Raw genomic sequence first — 19,049 nt, forward strand, 5'->3', positions numbered from 1 at the left:
CACATTTAATCAGCATTGCAATTCAAAGTGCTTTAACAAGCAAAACAGAGAGGTAATGAAAAGTTATAATCCAGAACAATGAACCTATTTTTCATGCGTCATTAGCCTTGATTTAAAGGGACTCAGTGTTTCAGCTCTTTTGCAATTTTCTGAAAGTTTGTTCCAGATTAGTGGCGCATAAAAACTGAACTCTGCTTTTCCATGTTTGGTTATTTAATGTATTAAGAATACATTAAATCAGGGCGTGCCGTGGTGGCGTAGCGGTTAGCACGACCCCTATTTGGAGGCCTTGAGTCCTTGACGCGGCCGTCGCGGGTTCGACTCCCGGACCCGACGACATTTGCCGCATGTCTTCCCCCCTCTCCTTCCCCGTTTCCTGTCAGCCTACTGTTGTATAAGGGACACTAGAGCCCACAAAAAGACCCCCTGGAGGGTAAAGAAGAATAGATTAAATCAAAACTAACGTAGTTTGAAGTCTATTCTGATCTACAAGGAGCCGGCAGAACAACATTACAACTCTTAATCAGGACGACATAACCTTGAATGTAACCATGTGGTTCCTCCAGGCGTCCTTAAACCCTCCACAGCTGAGTGAAAATACAATGAGCCTCTCTTAAATGTGGCTGCTGCTACAAGAAGCAAACTGAATATTAATCCTGGAAATGTTCTTTAGGTGATAAAATCCTGACTTTGTAATTATCTTTATGTGGCTCTGAATGTTCAGGTCAGAGATCATCTTTATACCCAGATTTCAGGCCTGATTTCTAGTCTGTAATAACTGAAGCGTTTTATCATTCCTCTTTAGGTTAATGCTACTTTTCAACATTTTAAATGCGTACATATATACTTTTATTATTGTTCTTTCTGTGATTAACCACCAAAATAAGACTTTCTCCAAATACATTGAGATTACTTAATGTAACATTCATAATGTGACGTTCTCATATAACAGATAATTTCTGTCAAATTTAACTCAAATATTTACATTTACTGTAAAAAAAAAAAACATCAAACTTTTTTTCTCTCACCACCTGAGATTGAATCAGATTAAACACTGAGCATTTTTTAATCTTAGTTAGGATTACCAACATTTGTATTTAAAAATATAATGTAGTTTTAATGTTAAGATAATTCTAGTCCATTCCATTAAATAATTCATGTTCACCACATTTGTTTGAGGAAAATAAATATCTGAACTAAATGTTTAATGATGCCGTTTGAACAATGTTATTAAAATATACATATCATGTTTTCATTATAAGAATGTGAGGACGCATTGTTAAAACATCAAATAATTGTTAGAAAAAGAGCGACTTTCAAAAACCCAACCAAAAAGGGACTTATTAAGGACTTATAACTTAACTGTCCAAACATAGGAAACAATACTGCTATAAAATAAACTGTTCATGTTGCAACAAGATTTTTTTTCATTTGTTCTAAAAGTCCCAAATTTTCTCAGGTAAATTAAGTTTTATGTATAATAGAAGACACATAATTAGCTTTATTCACCATGTTTTGTGGTTTTACTTTGGGTCATTTTTGCTCTCAAGATAGACTTTTAAAATAATAAAAAGGAAGGAAAGTTCAGCCTTGATGAACTGTTTCAGTTTGATGCTGTTCTGTTTTCGAGGATGTTTCCAATCGCAGCGATGGACGAGCAATGACCCAGTAGAAGATGAGCAGCAGGTTGTACGTACTTTATCTCTTCTTTTTACATGTTGATTTACAAATATTTTTGTCTTTATAATCAGTGTTGGTCTCTTAAACTGACACACCAAGTTACATGACATGTAACGGTTGAAATCAGGTGAGATTGCCACTCGCAATATGGCGGATGAACTAGCATTGTTACTACATTGTGGGTTTATTTAATTGAGTAATGCAATTTGTTTACAACTTATTGACTCATTTCGAACGAGTTTAGCCCCGGTTTTAAAAATAAGCCGTTAGTTCTCTTGCCAACCGCCAAAAGAAGCGGTCAGCTCGAAGAAACGACTTGGTTTTAATGAAGCGACAGCGCCCCCTGGTGTCAGAAATATCACCATCTCGGAATTCGGTGCGCGGCGGAACTAACGTTAAAGCCGTTTGATTGGGGACAGAAAACGTTGAAACACTTCACCGACGGGCGCTTTGGGAATCTTACATGAATGGGAAAAAAGGCGATTGTCGCAGTTTTGGGAATGAAAGCCGGATGTGTAGCTTTCGTGTTTTAGTCGGTGTCTGTCGGATTGTCGCAGGGTCGTCTTGTTCTCCGCTGCGGGAAGTTTGAAGCGCGTGAAGCGGAAGCGCAGTAGCCATTAGCCCGAAGCTGTCAAGTCAGTTAATCAGAGGAGAAAAAACCCAGAGAAAAGATGTTAAAAACTCTTTTTCTGCTGCCCGTTGAGACGCAGATATTTTATTCAGTCCTGGTATTCTCATGGACGGTTTATCTCTGGGAGGCATACCTGTCCTGCAGACAGGTGAGTAAATGTGTTTTTATCTTTCTGTACAGAAGAAAAAACCTCAAATAAAGATTAAACATAGCTCTACTTGTTGTAATATCAAATAAACACATATAAAATGTTGAATTATGTTATTATTTTGTCTGAAAGGTGTGTGTTTTAAGGCATGTTTCATTTATTTGTGATGTTATAGCAACAACATAGGATTTTTAGTATTGTGTGATTAGATAAACACAAAGTTATGTATCATTATGAAGTGGGGAACAAATGTACAAAACGTTTTACAAATATATTGTAAATAAAACACCCAATAAGTTCTGCTCATTTATTAATATATAGCTGTTTTGTTTTTTTTTGCTAAATATCTCAAAGAATATTACAGTAAATGAGTCACACTTCTGATTTTTTTTTGAGTGTGAATAATGATAAAAACTTTATTCAATACCAAAAAATCCCCCCAAAATATAACTTTCCAATGAGACGTTTGAGGTTTTTAATGTTCCAAAATGTGGAGAAGTTATTATTATTAGTATTTATTTATTTTTTCAAGAAATGTTTGAGGTTGGGATTGCTAGATTTAATAAAGATATGCTCTAAAAATAATCAAATCAACACTTATTTTAATCCTGAGTTAGAAAATACAGTTTTTACAAGTTGTTATGGACTTCATAACTCATCGCTGTTCTGGCTTGCACAACTATTTTTGTGGTAAATGTCGGCAAAGTCACAGTGAAACGGCATTTTAGGACGTAGATAAAGACGCGAGTCTAGTTCTCCTAAAACAAGAAAGTGAGATTAAAGTTAACATCTGTTACAATTTTACAAACCGAGAACGTTCCAACATTTATTTTCAGCTTTTTATGTCTTCAGTTTATAGAGCAGAGTATCAGATTAAACTACAAGAAATTATGGGTTACTGTTAAAAACAGAACAAAAACAACTTGTCATCTCTATTTAAAAATAATCACCTATCTGAGCATTAGATAAAGACATTTAAAACTTTAATAGTGTGAATAAATTTAATTTTATGGTTTCTAACTCTATTTTTCGACCCTTTTCTGCCTTGCAGAGGAAAATATACCGGACAACCATTCACGTCCCAGAGGAGCTTGGAAAGATCATGGATCCTGAAACCTTTGAGAAGTCGCGTCTGTATCAGCTGGATAAAAGCAACTTCAGCTTTTGGTCGGGGCTGTATTCAGAGATCGAAGGAACAGTAAGAAGAAAACCAGAGCGCTCAGTTTACAAATATATTTACAGTTCGCTGCTCTAAAGCTGCAGTATGTAACTATTATTTTAAATTTTGTTTTTACATATTTGTTTAAATTGTCAAGTCGTGTCTGTTTGATATGAAGTAAATAATCTGTGAAAAACTGAAATCCCCTACCCGTCTCTCCATGTGGCGCAGCCACAACGACAGCGGGTTAATGCTTTTCCTATAACTGTAAGTTGTTTCTCCACCATCTGCACATTTAACAGCACTTGATTGACAGCACTAGGCCCCGCCTCCTGGCTCTGATTGGTTGTTTTTGGTTCAGCTCAGGAAGGAGGTGGAAGAAGTTGATTTTTTTTTCCAGATGTCTCATAATAAACTGTCACGACATGTTTAGAGTTTTAAAAAATATGTAACAAAAAAAAACCTTTTTCCCCCTAAAAGTTAGATACTGCAATTTTAACGTAGTGATGCACCAACCCACTTTTTTCTCTTCTGATACCGATATCTGAGGTTTAGATACAGAAAAAACTGATGAATTGATGTAAAACACTGCAAAAACATAAAATCTTACCAAGTATTTTTGGTTTAGTTTCTATTACAAATATCTAAATATAAACTTGAAATAAGACAAAACTAACTTTAAAGTAACTATTCAGAAAAATATGAACTTATTTTAAATCAATAATTCCTTAATATTGATGATGGGGCGTGCTGTGGTGGCGCAGTGGGTTAGTTTGGAGGCCTTAGTCCTCGACGCGGACGTCGCAGGTTCGACTCCCGGTCCCGACGACCTTTGCCGCATGTCTTCCCCCCTCTCCTCACCCTCCTTCCTGTCTGCCTACTGAAGAAAAAATACGAGCCACTAGCGCCGCAAAAACTCTTTGGAGAAAAAAATGGAAAATATATATATAGATGATAAAGTACTGGTTAAACTGGTGGATTATTTCACTTATAAAATACTAAAAATATCTTGTTATAAGTCAATTAATCTCCCAGTGGATCTAGTGCTTCTTGATCAATATTAAGGAATAAGTTGCTTAAAACAAGCTGCTATCTTGCTGAAAAGTTACTTTAGTTAGTTTTGTCTTATTTCTAGTGAACGAAGATGTTTTACTTGAAACTAGACTAAAAATATTTGGTGAGATTTTGTGTTTTTGCTGTGAATATTTTTTTAACACAAACATAAATGTAGTTAATTAAAAGAAAAGCACAATTAAATACACCAACAGCTTCACAACTTGGTCTAAACATGTAGAAACAAAACAGATTTTATGTCTTTACTTTATAACAGCTAATGTGAAATAAACAGGTAAAAATAAACGGCAACAAACCTTTCAAATGGTTCAGAAAGTGAAATTAGGAAGATAAATACTGTAATGTAAAATAAACAATAAAGCATAGAATTGGACTGAACAGATCTGCATAGATCTAGAATGTTTTTAACTATCAGGACCGATACAGATATTGATATGTGATCGGTGTATAAGTAAACTTAACGTTTTGTTTGTGGCCCTTTCAGCTGATCCTGCTGCTGGGCGGAATCCCGTTTCTGTGGCACTTGGCCGGTTCTGTGACGGCTCGGTTCGGGTTCGGCCCGGACTACGAGATCACCCAGTCGTTGGTGTTCCTGACTCTGGCTACGCTGTTCGGCGCCGTGACCGGACTTCCCTGGAGTTTGTACAGCACCTTTGTGATTGAGGAGAAACACGGCTTCAACCAGCAGGTTTCCCACCTGGAAAAACGCTTTTTCCTCTCATTTCTAAAGACTAAAAGCTTTTTTCTGGCAGATTTAACGTCTAATTTCTCTCCTTCCTTCCGCCCAGACGTTGGGTTTTTTCCTGAAGGACGCGGTGAAGAAGTTTGCAGTGACCCAGTGCATCCTGCTGCCGGTGAGCTCGCTGCTCCTGTACATCATAAAGATCGGAGGAGATTATTTCTTCATCTACGCTTGGCTCTTCACGCTGCTCGTCTCTCTGGTTAGTGAGAAGATCTTCCTCCATTTTCCTCTGTCGGTTTCTCTCGTTTTGATTTTAGGTGACAGACAAACAAGAAGTTTTTTAAAGTGGAAAAAAATTATGTTTTTAAAATGTTATCGTAGGTGCTATTTTTTTCTAGTTGAAATTATGAGAACAAAATAATTTTATCACAATGAAGTTTAATGAGAGCAAAGCTTTGATATTAAGTTACTGAAATCAGTTTGTTTCTTTCATCGTTTCAAATTCCTGCTGGTAATAATTTGATGCTGATGTATTAAGAGACAAAGTATTTCCCTATTTTATAACTTTATTAATATTAATTTGTTCCACATTTTAATTTGTAGGTGTTATCATTAAATTACTATTTGATTCTACTAATATTACAACTTTAGTTTTGAATAATTTTACGACATTTTTCTCATAATGTTGACTCTTTGTAGTATGATTTTATTTGTTAGTTCAACTTTTTTGTATTATTACAACTTTATTTTCCTGACGTTTTGTTGTGTAACTTTGTTCTTGTGTAATTACAATGTTTTTGTATTGTTACTTTATTCTCATTATATTGACTTTTTATCAAACAGATTTATTCTTGTTGTTACAAATGTTCTTGTATTATTTCAAATTTATTATCATAGTTTTTTTACCTACTGTCATATTATTTTACTCTCATAATATTACAACTTTATTTTCATTTTTTTCTGGACTTTATAAATTAATTTTTGTCATACGGCTTTATTTTCATACTGTTACAACTTTTCTTGTATTATAATGATTTTATTCTCATAATATGATCGGCTCTTTGCTCTGGTATTTGAAGGTTCTTGTGACCATTTATGCTGACTACATCGCTCCGCTGTTCGATAAATTCACCCCGCTGCCGGAGGGCGAGCTAAAGACGGCGATAGAGGACATGGCCAAGAGCATCAGCTTCCCTCTCACTAAACTCTACGTGGTTGAAGGTAGAAATGTTATGTTTAGATTGTGAGAAGTCTTGAAGTCTGGGAGGAAATGCATCCCGGATAACTTTGTTTTCCGTCCGTCCAGGTTCGAAGCGTTCTTCGCACAGCAACGCGTATTTCTACGGCTTCTTCAAGAACAAGCGCATCGTGCTGTTTGACACGCTGCTGGAGGATTATTCCCCTCTGAACAGCGCCGGAGAGCCGCAGTCAGACGCACAGACAGAGACGGAGTCGGACCCGGAAGAATCGTCCAGCGAGACAAAGCAAAAATCCAAGGTGGCAAAAATCAACATTCAAATCCTCCTCACACAGGAAGTTATGAAAGTGGAAACGCGACGGGGTAATTTTAATTTTCTTCACAGAAGAAGCAAGGCTGCAACAACGCGGAGATCCTGGCGGTTCTGGGTCACGAGCTGGGCCACTGGAAGCTCGGTCACACCGTCAAGAACATCGTCATCAGTCAGGTGATCAAAACTAAATCAGAAATGGATCGGTTTTTAATTCGCCATCACTATAATCAACATGATTAACTTTCAATTAGCTGTTTTCAATGTTTCATTTCTGTGAAAAGTCCTTCAAAATGCAGTTTTGTAACAAAGCGCATTTAAATACTTAAATTTGGAAAATTGACATACACCAAATAAAAAGATATATACGGTATGTTTTTTTAATCATTGAAGTTAAAGCTGAGTAAACGTCGATTTTTAGGTCAGTTCGAATTAACAAAATTATTTCTTTTTCCTAAATTCAAGAAAACTTAGCAAGAACATTTTTATTTAGAGACTTTTTTACATTTTCTTTGTATATTTACTTTGAGCAGGAAAGTAATTTGTTTTATTTATTATTCCTAATTGCTCAGTGACTTATTTACCTGTTTGATTAATTGAAGTGTTGGCTTATATTTTATACTTTAAGCGATGTTATTAAAGTTGGATGATTTTTTGTGTTAAATTAAGTGTTTTGTAACATTTCAAAACATACAATTTTTGCTTAAATTGTCTCTGCTGCTGTGCTGGAAAAGTTTGAGAAGTTATTTTACATTTTCCTGTGGGAAAAGTGAACCCTGAATCAAACAGGGCTTACTGGAGCAGATCTCATTTATTTAAATCTTGTGTCTGCAGATGAACTCCTTCCTCTGCTTCTCCCTGTTTGCGGTTCTGATCGGGCGCATAGAGCTGTTTGTGGCATTTGGATTCACTCAAAGTCAGCCTACATTAATTGGCTTGATGATTATCTTCCAGTTCATCTTCTCTCCTTACAACGAGGTAATTTGGGTCACCAAACTGTTTATTTTCCGTTGTTTTAAAGCTGAAAGTTATCTATTAATGAGTTAATTTAAAATTAGCTGCTTGAAGTGATCACCTCCGTAGCAAATCGGTCATTTTTAAAGGAAAAGTGGACGCCGCTCCGTCATGCAGCTCGGTTGAATAAATGGTATTATTTTAATGTTTTTGAGGAGCTTTGTCGAGAACAGAACCGCATAACGTGCAGGGCTCCATTTGGACCGTTGTTGTTTCTGGGCGCCATCTTTGTTACGGTATCACTGGCGTTGCTTAAGGCGCCCTCTGCTGGCTGTCGGCCAAACTACAACACTGAAAGGAAGTCTAAATGGACTTTATAACTTGTTCGTTAATCGATGAGAAGTTGACTGCTTGAGTTCGGCTGAATGACTGCTGTTAAAGTAAAACGTAAGGAGCTTGTCGAGTGTTTATATTTCAAAACAAAACCGCATGAAGTGCATTTTGAATCCCAAATCGGACTCTGGACCATTTCTTTCCCATTGTGTTATGGCTCCGACACCCTTTTATGTAGATTAAGGATGACCGGCGGCGCCCTCTGCTGGGTGGAGGCCAACCTACAACACAAAGAATTTCTACTTGCACATTTTGAGTTAATCAATTTGAACTAATTTTAATCTTCTAAACTGTTAATCAGCAGTTAAGTGTAAGTCGATTAATCCACCTTCTCCTGCTCTGTTCTGCAGCTGCTGTCTTTCTGTCTGACGGTTCTGAGCCGCCGGTTTGAGTTCCAGGCGGACGCCTTCGCTCGTGACATGGGCAAAGCCTCAGAGCTGTACTCTGCCCTCATCAAGCTCAACATGGACAACCTGGGCTTCCCTGTGGCGGACTGGCTCTTCTCCATGTGGCACTACTCCCACCCGCCCCTGCTGGAGCGCCTCAGGGCGCTGGGGAACGTCAAGCAGGACTGACGCGGCCGGACGGGGCAGCGGCGGGCGCCGCCTCCTCCTGCGGGCCTCCGCAGACCCCTCCTCGCCCTGTGACGCTGCCTGGTCTTTTTTTCTTCCCACCTGTCCTCCAAACATTGAGTTTTACCTTATTTTAGCATTTCACTGTCCAAACATTCAGCAAAACCAAAACATATCAGCGAAAAGCGTTTTCTCAGTGCGGCTTGCTGTGAGGAATCATCTGGACAATGTTTGTTTAGAAAAAGATAGCCAGACTACAGTTTACGGATTGATTTGGCAGTTTATTTTGTTTTCAACTTATTTATTAATTACATTCTGTACATATTTTAAAAGGATAAAAGGATTATTTTCCAGTATTAGGATGTCAAACTAGTGAGGAATTTCTTAGAATAGTTTATGAATTAGCTATTCCAGTTGTTTATTGCTTAAGTAGAAGAACATCTGTAATTATGGCGATGCTTTTTACTGATAAACAGGCCAGATTCTGATTCGTCCTGCAGCTGCTAGCCCTTCAACTGTCAATATCAAAACTATTTCTTTTGTTGTTTTTAATGAACAATTTGATTCATTTTAATTTTCTTTAGGGGAGTAATCATCACAAACGTGAGTGCCTCTGAATGTCTTTCTGTTCTGATAGTGATGTGAAAGTTTTAGTTAAATTTTTTTTTCTACATGAACTGATGAATTGTTTTTGTTTTTATTCTTATTTGCCTGCAGTCGAGGGTCCAACCAGCCCTGTACATAATGTCGTTGGTAGTGAATGTGGTTGGAAATTTTACGTTTGGTTTCTTCCTGTGTTACCTGGCAAGCAAAATGTAAAATATTTTTGGGGACGTTGGGAGGCAAAAACTTTCCTTCAGCACACAAGGCAGTTTGGTTTGCTAAAAAAAGGGGATTGGAGCTTTCTTTGCTGTGTTGAATAAAATTCTGCAACGTATTTCATTTTCCCATCTGGTTCTGATCATAAAGTTATTATAACTGTGTTAATTTATTTGAAAGAATAACTGCTCAGATATTCGAAAACAATTTTAACCAAACCCAAAAATGAGGCAGAAATAAGTTAAATGTATTTTTTAAATACTTTTATTGAATTTAATTCTTAATTACGTTTTTTAAATCACAAACTTTTTCCTTTCTTCTTATGAGATTTTATCTCATAATTATGACAAATTATTCCATAAATAACAAATGAATTTTCAACTGAAATTTTTATTGCTATAAATATTTATCTTCTCTAATTTGTAAATAAATACCCAATTTTATGACATATTTTCCCTCAAATTCTGTAAGAATTAACTCTGTCATTCATTTATTTCAGTAACCTAATTAACCAAGTGGAACAACATTATCTAGCTTAATTCTACACAAGGCGATGTTTTTAATCACAGAAAACCACAGTTAAATAAAAAATAAATAAAAGCACAAATGAAAATAAAATCTTGTTTATACCTAATTAAATTCTGATGTAATTGAGAAAAGTTTGATTACAGGACCTGTTCCATATTTTTTTAAAGATTTACAAAAAACATTTTTTAATGCTTTTTGTAACACGGCATTTATAAATGTAAAATTTTCTACGTAAGCAGAATGTTATTTCTAAAATGTTTAACTTTTTTGTTCCTTATTGAGATTCCATATTTGATCCATTTCCAGGAAAAAGAGTAAATTTGAGGATGAAATGTTACCTTGAAAGCGAAAATGACCCGTATCAACGTGGGGTCAACAGATACGTAAATTACGTAAGATGTTACGCTGGGGGACGTTCCATTACGTAAGTTGCGCTATTTCATACTAAATACCGTTTATTTCTTCAAATTAAAGTTTTACAAAGTTACTTCTCAAACGTATTAAAGAGTTTTTCGCCATTCGATATAAAAAATATTATTTTCTACAGAGTTTAGACCAAAAGAGCAGGCGGACTCGCCCCTCCGTTTCGCTGCTAATGGTACGGTCCGCTGGCTGGTTTCTGTGGACAAGGGCAAACAGTCAGTGTCAGCGTTTCTTTTTGTACCTGACGGTCAAACATGGCGAGGCTGTTGAGGTTAAACGTCAGGAGTTTTGTCACATCCCAGCTGAGAATGTCCTCCGATCAGGTAATAAACGTCTTTTTCCTCCTGGCTGCTTTGAAAACCAGACCGCAACCCTATCATTCAACAACATGTTGTTTTTAGCTAACTTAAACCAAACATGATTGGAATAACATCGATTTTAAATAGCTAGTAATGGTTTGTAGAGTATATTAGTGATTTGGGTAAAAAGTGACTGGTTAAATCTGACCTATAAAAGGTATTAATTACCAGCTGCGTCATAACAGAGGGTCTGTGAATTGTTTTTACCTATTGTGATTGTTTTTGCTCAGGTTACACAATAAAACATCAGTATGTTGCGTTATGTTACTGTATAATATTTTTTAAGATACATTTTATTATTATCATTAATATTTAGATGCAGTCCTTCTACTTCTGTCAGAAGTTTTTCACATCAGACCAGAAGTAAAAAATTAAAACCCACAGGAAAACCTCATTTCCTGCATTTTCAAGTTTGAAAGCAGCAAACCTGAAACATATCCTCTTTGTTTGACTTTTCATAGTTAAGATTATTTGAAACTAACTGAAGTTTGTGTTAGGACAGTTATATTTTTTATTTTTACTGCAGTTTCAGTTTTGTGTTTAATTAAAATTTTATTTACTGTACTTAATTTGCTTACTGCTGTGATGGTGGAAATCACAGACATCCCTGAGCAACAGAGTGTCTTCTTTCAGAAGCTTCTTCAGAACTGCTGTAACAGAGACTGCTACAGAAGCATCTACAACTCTTTGAAGGAAATTAAGAATTACAAATATTTTAATTTTTATCAGGGATTATTAAACTATTTTTATAGCATTTTGAAAAAGTCCATTTAGATAAATTAGTTAGTTTTTATGTATTCAATGCATCTTATTATTTGTGAAGTTAGTTTTAAATACTTATACGTATTTTAGCGTGTATTCATTATGTAACTGGTATTTCCTTAATATTTCAAACCAATGTTACTTCTGTTAACTGTGCATTTCTGTTTCATGTCATTGTTTATAACTATTTTTTTGTCCCATATATTTAAAAAACAGGTTTATTTTGTTTTTAACACTTAAATATTTTCATATCAGTCAAAAATTACCTGACTAAATGCAAGATGAAGTTTTCAAATGATGATTTAAATTATTCATGGTGAAAAAAAGGAAGAAGACATTCAAGCTGACCTGGCCCTATGTGATTAAATACTCACCTCTCAGTCTTAGTGGTCGCTCTTTGCTCTGGGATTTCAATCCAGGCTTTGACTAGGCCACTCAAAAGAAGTCAAGCCTGCAGTGCGTCAAACGGTTAAATAGTTTTTGGTTCTTCTGGGAAGGTTATCCATGTTTTTTGTAGATAATGGCTCTTTTGTAGTTCATTTTTAAATTTCTTTAAATGGTAGCACATCATAATGTATTGTGTTTTTTTTAAATATATTTTATTTTAGATTATTTTCCTTCATGCTGTCAAACATGCTGTTTTATATAGTTTAGACATTAGTCAAACCTGGGTGTGTTAATTTCACAGTAACATGATAAAAACTTTTAACTTAATCAAAAGTTGCTAGGAAGTAAAACGTGTATCTGCTGACCTTTAAATGGGAACATTTATCATTAATATCTCTAAAAATGATCATAAAACAGAATATCAAAATACACCAACAAAACAAATGCCTATTTAGGTCATATTTAAATGACTTACAATATTACATTTTGTATATAATATGTTGCTTATGATTATATTTGTATTACTTAATATTTAACACTTTGGATGAAGTGATAAGCGATTTCCCCTCAGGACTCAGCTCAGTTTTTTTGTTCTTTGAATCTCTGTCTCACCCGTTGCAGCTGGGTGAGCTGGGAAAAGGTGCAGGAAAAGGCGGCGGCGGCGGCGGCTCCATCAGGGAGGCGGGCGGCGCCATGGGGAAGAAGCAAGCCGCTGAGGAGGAAATGTATTTCAAGTACGTTTTTTTTTATTTGTATATATTTAAACCAACAGTAGCTGTGTTTTTGTTACAAAATATTTGTAACAAAAACTAACCCTGCTAATGTACAGAAAACCCAACTTTGCTGTTGTGGTGATTCAGTTTAATAGGAAATTAAATTGAAATCACATGTGACTACGCTTGTTCACGCAATAATCCTAAAGATCATGGGAGCGACGGACGTAAATAGTTACATAAGACAATATTCTAGCGCTAATCATCCATCCTAGGTTGAAGTCTTGTTACAGTCGGCCATTTTATAGAAGAGCCTTGGATGTCCTGCCCCAAGTGGAGGAGTTCAAGTATCTCGGGATCTTGTTCACGAATGAGGGGAAGAAGGGAGCAGGAGATCGACAGGCGGATTGGTGCAGCGTCTGCCGTCAAGCGGGCGCTGTACCGGTCCGTCATGGTGAACAGAGAGCTGAGCCAAATGCAAAGCTCTCGATTTACCGGTCGATCTACGTTCCCACCCTCATCTATGGTCATGAGCTTTGGGTCATGACCGAAAGAACGAGATCGCGGATACAAGCGGCCGAAATGGGTTTTCTCCGTAGGGTGGCTGGGCTCTCCCTTAGAGAGAGAAGCTCAGTCATCCAGGAGGGACTCAGAGTAGAGCCGCTGCTCCTTCACATCGAGAGGAGCCAGTTGAGGCTCGGGCATCTGGTCAGGATGCCTCCTGGACGCCTCCCTGGTGAGGTGTTCATGTCCCACCGGGAGGAGGCCCCGGGGAAGACCCAGGACACGCTGGAGGGACTATGTCTCTCGGCTGGCCTGGGAACGCCTCGGGATTCCCCCGGAGGAGCTGGAACAAGTTTCTGGGGAGAGGGAGGTCTGGGCCTCCCTTCTGAAGCTGCTGCCCCCGCGACCCGACCCCAGATAAGAGGAATAAAATGGATGGATGGACGTTTTCATGAAGCAAATTTATTTACATAATTTCAATTTACACAATTTTATTGGCTAATGTGGAAACACAACTAATGTGGTGGATTCATTATTAAAAATTTAACATTTGGTTTTCTCCCTTTTTATTTTTTTGTGTTTGTCTGTGGAACGGCACAAAAGACGGAAAGAGCAGGAGCAGCTGGCGGCCCTGAAGCAGCATCACCTGGAAGAAATCGATCACCACAAGAAGGAGATCGAACGCCTGCAGCGTGAGATTGATCGCCACAAGGGAAAGATCAGGAAGCTGAAGCATGATGACTAAGTGGAACAGTCCAAAAAATAAAATTTACTTTTCTTTGCCTTTATTCTTAACACCTGTTGCTGCATGCATTTACCAGCCAGGACATGAATGTGTGGAAGTTGCTTTTGAAAGATATTAAATCTCCTCCTCTACTGGTGTTTTGGTTGTTTGCTGCAGTAACAATCAGCAATTTCAGACTGAAGTTCATCAGTGCATTTTATGTTTCAGGTCACAAACTGTCATGAAGTACAGTAAAAACTGTGTTTGTTAACATGAGCTTTTTGCACCGTTTAAATAGATAAAATTGTGCATTAAACTGCAAGTTTGAAACACGAAAAGCTGGTTTTCTTTGTTTTATTTCAACTTGTTGGGACTCTGGGACTGCTCTGATATACCAAGGTGGTTACAAATTAAAATTATTTTCTATGAAGACAAAAAAGCTGTAAAAATGCTTTCAATAGTTAATTTTAAGCAAAGTAAAGTTCCTTAAACCAATGTTACCTTCATAGCGCTATTGGAAGACGCTGCAGTAACATTATGCTTTTAACAAATGTTTCCACTTAATTAAATACAGGATATTCAAGCATAAAGTCTGACTTTAAAACATCACAAAATACCTTCTAAGCTGATACTTTCTGCAGTTTGCATGTAGAAAGGGTCACTGGTCTGTTAGAAATGCATGTTTGCTAATTATGTGAAGATCTAAAAATATTTCTGTACAATGGCGATCAAAACTAAAAGAGAAAGGGAATGGCTGTCATTTTCAAATTCTTAATATCACTGGCAGTTCTAGATTAAAATGAATTGTTTATTTTTGTCAACATGTTTTTTTCCCCTGACTGGAAGTGATATTAATGTTTTACTGTCAAATTTCCAACCAGAAACAAATGTAAAGGTGGAATAACAATTATTTAATTTTCCATATTGTTATTACTAACAATAACAACAATTATTATTATTATTATTAATACAAATGGAAAAAAACCCGTAGAAAATTACATTTTAAAAAAACCCCTTGACTCTTTCATACATAGATGGCGCTATAGCAAAACGCACATAACGGAGAAATCTAAGTTTCGTCACTTCCGGCTGCCCCTGCCTTTTACCGCGAGCAGCCCCGTTCCTCTTTCTTTTCGCACATCATGGCGGACCGGTTCAATAAGGTGAGCAGTCACTGCGGACCTATTTACTTTGCTAATTTAACTTTTGACTCGTCTTTTGTCAGCCCGTCATAGCAAATATGCTGAAAATAATCATATTCTATCGATATTATGCCTCTTTGATTCTCAGTTTTCTGTGAGACGATACATTTTTAGGCCAATGACAGGCGGTTGGCCGAAGCTGTGTGAGCATGTCTTCCATCATGGCAGCTTCCCTTACAACACGTTCAGCTTCACTATCCGAACTGTTTCTGTTGTATTGGGAAGCGGCCTTTTAAGCTTAATGTAGTTAAATAGTTTATAGACTTGCACAGTTATAGCAGGTTTCAATGCTTCTCTGAAGCGACTCCATCGTGTTGTGTGGTTGATGCTAACGTTAGCTTAGCCGCTCGCAACGCTCATTTACCGACTCCGTAGCAAGTATGACTAAGTTTTACAAACGGTTAAACTTTAAAACAATTTAATGTAATAATAAAAAGCATAGTTGCATGTTTAAAATAAAACCTGCTGCGTTTTAAACTAATCTCAATTTTAATAGCTTTGACGCAAAGTCACAAACGTATTTTAGGGTGTGTAAGTTATATATTTATAATTAAAAACGGGACTGAAGGTTCAGCTTTTGAAACAAAGGAGTATGTTATGGTTGTGATGGTGGTTGCATTATTAGTTTTTTTTCACAAATACTTTTCTTTTAGGATTTAGGGATGTTACTCGATTTATTTTTTCTTTTCTATGTTTTATGTTAAAGATTTTGTTATTACAGCCCAGGCTTTGTTTTTATTAAGAATTTAAACTTTTAAATTGTGGATAATTCAGCATGATTTTTTTCTTAGGTCCTAAGTGGGTAGCAAAGTGTGATACCAAAAGTAATAAATAATTGGATAAAATACCTGCATTTTTCGATGTATTCTTTCTCCAACTCTTGGATCTAATGTGTGAAAAATGACTGAGGATTCCATCTGTTTTTTATGAAGCAAAATGCATCTAAATAAGGAAAAATCTTCATTTTTGTGTTTTCTCTGACAGGTTCTGCTACTAGATGGCAGAGGCCATCTACTGGGCCGACTTGCTGCCATTGTGGCTAAACAGGTCCTCCTAGGTACGATTTAATTAGATTTTTTACCCACTAATCAAATCAAATGTGACTTAATCTTTAACTTGTACTTGTGTTGCTTCATCAGGGCACAAAGTGGTGGTGGTGAGATGTGAGGGCATCAACATCTCTGGCAACTTCTACCGTAACAAACGTGAGTTCAGTCCGAATTTTCAGTGTTTTTATTGGAATTTCTTGTCGGTGATGTTTTACCCAATGTTGTTCGAGTTTCATTGACCATGAGAATACTTTACATGCACTACCATCTGAGACATGAGCGCAGCAGCAGCTCTAGTTGTTGTTTGGTTGATTTGATGTGTAACCAGATGTTTATTGTCCAACAGTGAAGTATTTGGCTTTCCTGCGTAAGAGGATGAACACCAATCCGTCTCGTGGTCCTTATCACTTCAGAGCTCCTAGCAGGATCTTCTGGAGGACTGTTAGAGGTAAAAAGGAGACTTTAATGAAAAATGATGATAAATTTGGCGTTGCTCAACAGTGATGAGGCCTTTTATCCCGAATCTGATCCTCGGTTGATGAGCCAAACATCAGATCTGACTGCTGAGTTGAGCATCACCAGCTGCGTTTCCATTCATTGGATAATTTATCAGTTTGACACTTTGAATATAAATTTGCTTTATGGAAACACTGCAATTTGAAAAAAATGTTTTTGATCACATGAGTCACATGATCAACAGGATGTTACTACTGGCGGAAACGCCAAAGAAGACAAGAAGTAGTTAATTTAATGGAAACGCCGCAATTGCAAAGTTGTATTTTGGATTAATGACGAAGTTTTGCAGACATTTTTAATGGACATTTTTAAGCTAATGTTACATGTGTGCTTTGATACTAAAAAGTTTTTCTTTTTAAAGAATAATGTTGTTGTGTTTAGGAATGCTGCCTCATAAAACCAAGCGAGGCCAGGCGGCTCTGGAGAGGCTGAAGGTGTTCGACGGCATCCCGCCGCCCTACGACAAGGTTTGGAAAATGTTTCAATCTGGCTTTTATTTGAGCTTTTTCGTCTGTGATGATGTTTATTCTTAACTCCCTTAGCTGAGTTTCAGATGAGAGAGAGAAAAAAAATCCCTGAGACATTTAAATCTAGGAATAAATGGATGGAAAATTAGTTTTTCTTTTGTTAATTTTGGGTTTTGTTTTGCAGAGAAAGCGCATGGTCGTCCCTGCTGCTCTTAAAATCGTGCGTCTGAAGCCGACTCGTAAGGTGAATACATTTGCTTTAAGTTTTTTTTAAGCTGAAATGTTAAATTTATTGAAGGTTATTTTTATTTAAGATGTATAATTTTATTTGATTTTTTCATATTTTTAAGTCTAAAGTGTTAAATTTAATAGTTTTCTGTGTCTTTAATGTTTAAGCTAGAATGTTAAATTTCATCAAGTTTTTTTTAAGCTAAATGTTAACTTAATTATGTTTTCAATTTAATATATTAAATTAATTTGATGTTTTCTATGTTTTTTTAAAGCAAAAATATTACATTTAATATTTTCTGCTTTTTTTAAGCTTGTATGTTAAATTTAATAAGCTTTTTCATGTATTTTAGCTAAATTTTAGTGCTGATTTCCGTCTTTCCCTCCTCAGTTTGCCCTCCTGGGCCGCCTGGCCCACGAGGTCGGCTGGAAGTACCAGGCGATCACGGCCACCCTGGAGGAGAAGAGGAAAGAGAAGGGGAAGCTCCGCTACCAAAAGAAAAAGACGCAGATCAAGCTGACCAAGCAGGCGGAGAAAAACGTCGAGAGCAAGATCGCAAAGTACACAGACGTTCTGAAACAATACGGCGTTCTCGTCTAAACTGGCTTTCAGTGGCTAATAAAAATTTAAGTAAATGTTTACAGAACGCTTCTTTGGCTTTTTTTGGTCATATTTTTCACTTTGTGTCTTTTTTTGTACCACAGTGTACTGGTAAAATTATAAAGTCTACTGGACGGTTTTCTATCGGATGTTTAGTTTTATTTTTATCTCTGAAAAAGATAAAATATTTTATTTTCCAGAGTCACTCATCCAATCATTTTATCTGCTTCCCTCTGGTCTGGTTTTTACAGGTTTCATATCAAATCTGTATTTATAAATTCAGTGATTCTTTATTGGGGTCATTGGAGAAGGGGGCTAATTTATGCCAAAAAAAAACAAAACACGTAGAAATTTACTATGTACTGGGAATGTACTGGTAGTTTCTGGGATCAAGAGGAAAATTTTCAACTTTTGCAACTCAGAAAATTTCTGTATTTTCTTGCAAATTTAACTTTAGGAACTGAGAAACTTGAAGGTTTTTTTTTCTAGAAAATTTCTGAGTAGCAAAATTTAAGCTTTTAGAGCTCATGAAGTTTCCATGTTTTCTAGAAGTTTTTAATTTACAAACTTAGAAAGTTTTATGGCTCTAGAAGCGTCTAGTTTTTATTGTTAGTTTAGAAGTGTGTTCCTAAAATCCGTCTCAACGTGCAACTCATTTTGTACCAACAGAGGGCAGCATCAGTTTACCAGAACAAACCAGGAAATTTGAGCTTCAAAAGTCTTTTTTTTTTTTCCTTCTAGAAAGTCAGAAATTTTCTAGAAAAAACCCGAAAGCTTTCGGCTCGAAAGAAGTATATATGTATTTTTTTACTTTTGAAAAATTTCCAAAAAAATCTTCAATTTTCTGAGCTCATAAATTGTTAGTTTTTCCTAGAAAGATATTGACCTGAAAATGTCAGTTTTCTGGTGAAAATCGTCTCATTTTTCTGTCTAACGGCAATAATACTTTTAATTATTTCTAGAGAG

General features: G+C 36.4%; 3 protein-coding genes and 2 non-coding genes across 5 annotated transcripts; all 5 read left to right on the plus strand.

Annotated features, from left to right (window-relative positions):
• The first annotated feature begins 2,065 nt into the window (after nucleotides 1–2,065).
• Nucleotides 2,066–9,738, plus strand: zmpste24 (zinc metallopeptidase STE24). The gene is made up of 9 exons (XM_014469619.2): nucleotides 2,066–2,459; nucleotides 3,511–3,657; nucleotides 5,177–5,380; nucleotides 5,481–5,633; nucleotides 6,454–6,595; nucleotides 6,681–6,871; nucleotides 6,958–7,059; nucleotides 7,717–7,860; nucleotides 8,580–9,738. Exons 1-9 carry the CDS (start codon nucleotides 2,352–2,354, stop codon nucleotides 8,802–8,804), a joined length of 1,416 nt encoding a protein of 471 aa, XP_014325105.1. The 5' UTR covers nucleotides 2,066–2,351; the 3' UTR covers nucleotides 8,805–9,738.
• Nucleotides 9,739–10,766: 1,028 nt separating this feature from the next.
• Nucleotides 10,767–14,358, plus strand: LOC102220860 (ATPase inhibitor B, mitochondrial-like). The gene is made up of 3 exons (XM_005801276.2): nucleotides 10,767–10,894; nucleotides 12,701–12,813; nucleotides 13,900–14,358. Exons 1-3 carry the CDS (start codon nucleotides 10,826–10,828, stop codon nucleotides 14,039–14,041), a joined length of 324 nt encoding a protein of 107 aa, XP_005801333.1. The 5' UTR covers nucleotides 10,767–10,825; the 3' UTR covers nucleotides 14,042–14,358.
• A 757-nt stretch (nucleotides 14,359–15,115) lies between these two features.
• rpl13a (ribosomal protein L13a) lies at nucleotides 15,116–18,126 on the plus strand. The gene is made up of 7 exons (XM_005801275.2): nucleotides 15,116–15,183; nucleotides 16,207–16,279; nucleotides 16,362–16,427; nucleotides 16,618–16,719; nucleotides 17,169–17,254; nucleotides 17,439–17,498; nucleotides 17,874–18,126. The coding sequence occupies exons 1-7, from the start codon at nucleotides 15,163–15,165 to the stop codon at nucleotides 18,081–18,083; spliced, it is 618 nt and encodes a 205-aa protein (XP_005801332.1). The 5' UTR covers nucleotides 15,116–15,162; the 3' UTR covers nucleotides 18,084–18,126.
• Nucleotides 16,468–16,549, plus strand: LOC111612318. The gene has a single exon (XR_002754549.1). It is a non-coding gene; the product is annotated as a small nucleolar RNA Z195/SNORD33/SNORD32 family (small nucleolar RNA).
• LOC111612322 lies at nucleotides 16,767–16,841 on the plus strand. Its single transcript, XR_002754553.1, has one exon. It is a non-coding gene; the product is annotated as a small nucleolar RNA SNORD50 (small nucleolar RNA).
• Nucleotides 18,127–19,049: the final 923 nt, after the last annotated feature.

The sequence above is a fragment of the Xiphophorus maculatus genome, chromosome 19 (genome assembly GCF_002775205.1).
Source record: "Xiphophorus maculatus strain JP 163 A chromosome 19, X_maculatus-5.0-male, whole genome shotgun sequence".
Taxonomy (NCBI): domain Eukaryota; kingdom Metazoa; phylum Chordata; class Actinopteri; order Cyprinodontiformes; family Poeciliidae; genus Xiphophorus; species Xiphophorus maculatus.

Bases quoted from the DNA above. Each gene is read 5' to 3' on its own strand.
- zmpste24 (XM_014469619.2), top strand. From the start codon at position 2,352: ATGTTAAAAACTCTTTTTCTGCTGCCCGTTGAGACGCAGATATTTTAT. The intron at 2,460-3,510 runs GTGAGTAAATGT...TCTGCCTTGCAG, and splicing joins CATACCTGTCCTGCAGACAG to AGGAAAATATACCGGACAAC. The intron at 5,381-5,480 runs GTTTCCCACCTG...CCTTCCGCCCAG, and splicing joins AACACGGCTTCAACCAGCAG to ACGTTGGGTTTTTTCCTGAA.
- LOC102220860 (XM_005801276.2), top strand. From the start codon at position 10,826: ATGGCGAGGCTGTTGAGGTTAAACGTCAGGAGTTTTGTCACATCCCAG. The intron at 10,895-12,700 runs GTAATAAACGTC...CACCCGTTGCAG, and splicing joins TGAGAATGTCCTCCGATCAG to CTGGGTGAGCTGGGAAAAGG. The intron at 12,814-13,899 runs GTACGTTTTTTT...ACGGCACAAAAG, and splicing joins GAGGAGGAAATGTATTTCAA to ACGGAAAGAGCAGGAGCAGC.
- rpl13a (XM_005801275.2), top strand. From the start codon at position 15,163: ATGGCGGACCGGTTCAATAAG. The intron at 15,184-16,206 runs GTGAGCAGTCAC...TTTCTCTGACAG, and splicing joins TGGCGGACCGGTTCAATAAG to GTTCTGCTACTAGATGGCAG. The intron at 16,720-17,168 runs GTAAAAAGGAGA...TGTTGTGTTTAG, and splicing joins CTTCTGGAGGACTGTTAGAG to GAATGCTGCCTCATAAAACC.